General features: G+C 47.5%; 1 protein-coding gene across 1 annotated transcript in view; it reads right to left on the bottom strand.

Moving 5' to 3' along the window:
* Positions 1-5,000, bottom strand: part of pappa2 (pappalysin 2) — a gene marked incomplete at both ends in the record, with an annotated part of 53,946 nt that overhangs the window by 26,297 nt on the left and 22,649 nt on the right. Inside the window, 2 exons of the mRNA XM_080546889.1 lie at positions 147-275; positions 4,490-4,799. Coding sequence (XP_080403015.1) covers positions 147-275; positions 4,490-4,799 — 439 coding nt within the window. The remainder of the gene's footprint in view (positions 1-146; positions 276-4,489; positions 4,800-5,000) is intronic.

Here is a 5,000-nt window from a genome sequence, read left to right on the forward strand (position 1 = left end):
TTCTACTACTACTACTACTACCGCTGCTACTACTACTACTACTACTGCTGCTACTACTACTACTACTACTACTAATAATAATAATAATAATAATAATAATAATAATCATAATAATAATAATAAATGTTGAGCGTGAAAGGACTGACCTGTGTATCTGCCTATCTCCACAGAAGGGGGTTCCGTGGGTGTAGAAGAGGGGGGGGGACAGGTCGCTGAGGACCCCCTCCACCTCCACCAGCACTCTGTACTGGTACCGTACGTCCGGCTCAATGTCACTGCAACACCACAACAACAACAACACATCAGGGGGGTATTCCATCAACGTCGCTAAAGGAAAATCCAAGCTTCTTCGTGAGCGTTGTCAAAATAAGGCTGGCTTTGTTTTGTAAATCTCACAAGATTGATCAAAATAAGTCTGGATTTTCCTTTAGCAACGTTGATGGAATACCCCCCTGCTTGGAGGTTTGAGCAAACATGGATACTGAGGATAGGATAGAAGAGAAGAGAAGAGAAGAGAATGTAATGCCATAGAATAGAACAGAATAAAATAAAATAAAGTATAATAATATTGTATAGTGTAGTATAGAATAGAATAGAATATAGACAAATAAACTAGAATATTTCATAGTATAGAATAGTATAGTGTAGTATAGAATAGAACAGAATAGAATCAAATGAAACAGAATAATATTGCTTAGTATAGAATAATATAGTGTAGTATAGAATAGTATTGAATCGATCGAGCAAACATAATGTACAAGATAGGATGTATGTACACCCCGCAGGTAAACACTAGCTATCGTATATGCATCAACCAACCATTACAGAACACACAATTTCAACAAAAACCACACCGGAGCAAGTTCTGTGACTTTTATCGGTGCGTCGTCTGTGTGTAATAGCCTGATGATTGGTGTGTAGACCGGTTCTGTCCTTGTAGTGCAGAGGGGTGACCTCAAACGTAAACAGAACAGTTATGCACACCGATACTGTACCTCATGTCCTGTCCCAGGGCTCTATTGTCCTGGGGGAGACTGATGGTGGTAGAAATCAGAGGACAGGGGATAGGGGGGGCGGGGGGCTAATTGTAACGCACAGAACGGAACGAGGAACGGTATCGAGCGGCGGGCGTGTAGAAACCGCGGTTCGACGCCGTTCCCGGTTCCCTTCCGTGCGTCGTGACGAGCCCGTCCTCCGACTTCCGCCTCCCCCCGGCCTCCTCCGGCCTCCACCAGCCTCCCCCCTGTTATTGACCTGTCTCAGCCCCGGCTCCTCTGACTATAAAAAGAGCGTCCTCTTGATTTCCCTGCGATGCTTGATTACCGCTGCCTCCGGACACTCGGGCCGGGTCCGATTACCTACCGCTACAAATTACCCTTATTAATTATGGATCACCCTAAAAAGCCTCTGGGTCGTCTCTCTCTCTCTCTCTCTCTCTCTATCTATCTCCCACTCTCTCTGGATTGTCTCTCTGTCTCTCTCTGTCTCTATCTCTATCTCTGTCTCTCTCTGTCTCTCTCTCCCTGCCCCTCTCTCTCTCTCTCTCTGCCTATCTCCCACTCTCTCTGGATTGTCTCTCTGTCTCTCTCTGTCTCTATCTCTGTCTCTGTCTCTGCCTCTCTCAATCTCTGTATCTCTCTGTCTCTCTCTCCCTGCCCCTCTCTCTCTCTCTCTGCATCTCTCTGTCTCTCTCTCTCTTTCTCTCTCTGTCTCTCTCAATCTCTGTATCTCTCTGTCTCTCTCTCCCTGCCCCTCTCTCTCTCTCTCTCACTGCATCTCTCTGTCTCTCTCTCTCTTTCTCTCTCTGTCTCTCTCTCTATGTATCTCTCTGTGCGTGTCTCTCTGTCTCTCTCTCTCTCTCTTTCTCTCTCTTAGTATCTCTCTCTCTGTATCTCTCTCTCTGTATCTGTATCTGTCTCTCTCTCTGTCTCTCTCTCTCTCTCTTTCTGTATCTCTATGTATCTCTCTCTCTGTATCTCTCTCTCTCTCTTTCTCTGTATCTCTCTTTCTCTGTCTGTCTCTATGGTATTTCACTGGAGGGCACTTAGCAGAGGTATATGTTCTGTCAGGGTTGAGGATACTATGGTCCATATCTTGTGTCTTAAATGGCACACTGGCCATGATACAGTCTGGGGGTAAGCCGATGCACTCGCCAGTCAAATTAAGAATCAATTTTACATTTGAGCGCAAAAACAACCAAAGAAATGTCACCTGTAATGTACTGTAACAAGAGGTAATTGAAACGCACCTTCCCTTACCATGACCCAAAGACAAGACTTCATTATACTCTTGTCTATTTATACTGCTTTTTTGCAATCGTATAGATAGATAGATAGATAGACAGGTAGACATATAGATAGGTAGGTAGATAGATAGATAGACAGACAGACAGACAGACAGACAGACAGACAGACAGACAGATACAGTAGGTAGATACAGTATAGATAGATAGATAGACAGATAGATAGATAGATAGATAGATAGATAGATAGATACATGTAGGTAGATACAGTAGATAGATAGATAGATAGATAGATAGATAGATAGATACAGTAGATAGATAGATAGATAGATAGATACAGTAGGTAGATACAGTAGGTAGATAGATAGATAGATACATGTAGGTAGATACAGTAGATAGATAGATAGATAGATAGATATATACAGTAGATATATAGATAGATAGATAGATAGATAGATAGATACAGTAGGTAGATACAGTAGGTAGATAGATAGATAGATGGATAGATAGATAGATAGATAGATAGATAGATAGATAGATAGATAGATAGATAGATACAGTAGATAGATAGATAGATAGATAGATAGATAGATAGATACAGTAGGTAGATAGATAGATAGATAGATACAGTAGATAGATACAGTAGGTAGATAGATAGACAGACAGACAGACAGACAGATAGATAGATAGATAGATAGATACTTTAGAGGTAGTGTGCTTCCTTCCCTCTGCACAGACAGGGTGTGTTTACGGAGGGGACAGTCTCCAGGGCAGAGCCATGGTGTCTGGTGGGGCACCTCATGGTGGCAGTGTCCACCCACCACCAGACACCACGTCTGGGGCCTTTTCTTGTTCCTACTTCTCCCGGTCCTACACGGCACCGCAATCCACTCTCCTCACCTCCTCCCTTCTCCCCCCTCCTCTCTCCTCACCCTCCTCACGCCTCCATCCCCCCGCCATTCTCCCTCCTCTTTCTCCTCAACCCGATCCCCCACCTCACCCCCATCACCCCTTCCCCTCCTCCCCCTCTCCCTTCTCTCTCCTCCCCCTCTCCCTTCTCTCTCCTCACCCACTCCATTCTCACCCCCCCCCCTCTCTCTCCTCACCCCCTCAACCCGATCCCCCACCTCACCCCATCACCCCTTGCCCTCCTCCCCCTCTCCCCCCTTCTCTCTCCTTCCCCCTTCTCCCCCACCCCTCCCTCTCTCCCCCTCTCCCCCCTCCTCCCCCTCTCCCTCCTCCCTCCCCCCCTCCTGACAGGCCTCTCACTTATCATGTAGTAATCGTGATGAGCATTCGGAGCCGTCTCAGAGAGGAAATGACCGGGGTACAGCTCCAAACAGCCACGGGTGTTTACTGTCTCTGCTCCTCACATTTGCTTTATGTTCCAGAGGCTGCCTGCCTGTTCTCCCCTATCCCCTCCCTCCCTCCCCTCCTTCCCTCCCTCCTTTACCCTCCTCCTTTCCTCCTCTGATCCTTCCACATAACTTAATTCCCCCTCGGTTTTTACATCTTTTTGCAGTTAGGAGTGAATGCTTTGTGGAAGCTCGGAGATGAAACTCAATGTGTTCCTGTACATCAAATCTTGAAACATATCCACCGAAAAAAAATAAACAAGATGCGAAGAAAATAATGTGTGATGGGGGGGGGCAGAAATTCCAATGACCACTACCGGTATTATGTGACAGCTATGATGTGTCCAAGGACAACTACCAGGTACAGTATAACGCGGTATTAATACGATACATCTGGATTAACCCTAATCAGCCCCAACACCTCTACTTAACGTCTGGGACCGAAAAAGGTTTGACTTCCCGCTTCGAAAAAAAAACATCAGACAACGTGTGATTTGACTAAAGCCCTTCATGTTACTTTGAATGAGCAGCTAAGCCCGGCACCATATTGGATACATGTGGGCTCGGTGTAAAAAAAAAAAACAGTACCAGACCAAATCACTTCAGGATGACTAATATCTCGGGCCGCATGTGGCTCGGGCAGAAGGTAATGTTTGATCTCTGTGACGGACATAAATTATGTTTTCGACGCAGCCGAGGAGTACTACTTCTTGTCCCGCTCTACACGTCGTAAATCCGCAGCCCGGCCGTAAGTAAGAGAGCCCTGGGCTGCAGAAAGTTTCCTGGAGTCGACCTCGGGTATATTTATCAAACTTTCCAACGTCCCCCCCGCCCTACCCCCCCCCCCCCCCCCCTCCCCCCTTTTCAATAGACCTGTCAGTGTCAATCTTACCTGTCGGTAAAGGTGAGCTGGGTTCGCGCCGGGGCGGGGTCGTCGGGTTGGTCGGAGAACGGTGGCTGGCGGGCGACCCGGTAGGCGAGAGGCCGGCACCCGGAACAGAGGGGGTTGTGGGGGCCCGACGTGAGGAGGATGGCGTCGATCTCCATCTTCTCGTCGAAGGTGCAGAGTTTGATGGCCGACACCTTCTGGTCGGTGTGGATGCGCACGGTGAGCGGCGTGTCGCAGAACACGTGCTGCGGGCCCAGGTCCAGGGTGTCGCCGGACTCCGTCATCAGCTGGATGTTGGCGATGGCCTGGGTGTCTGTGTGTCGGAGGAACACGGAGGTTGAGGCGGATCGTTAAAACGCTCGTTAGGCTTGATCGAGTTCATTTGTTCATTGCTCGACGGACACACGGGATCCGTGTGCGATCCTGACCGCTCGGTTTGGTCTGTGGTCGTGTGTTGTAGAGGGATAACTTTTGTTGGATCATTGTCTAGAATAGGAGAGATAGAAGAGAGACT

Source organism: Nansenia antarctica (genome assembly GCF_963989245.1).
Source record: "Nansenia antarctica genome assembly, chromosome: 16".
NCBI classification, from domain to species: domain Eukaryota; kingdom Metazoa; phylum Chordata; class Actinopteri; order Argentiniformes; family Microstomatidae; genus Nansenia; species Nansenia antarctica.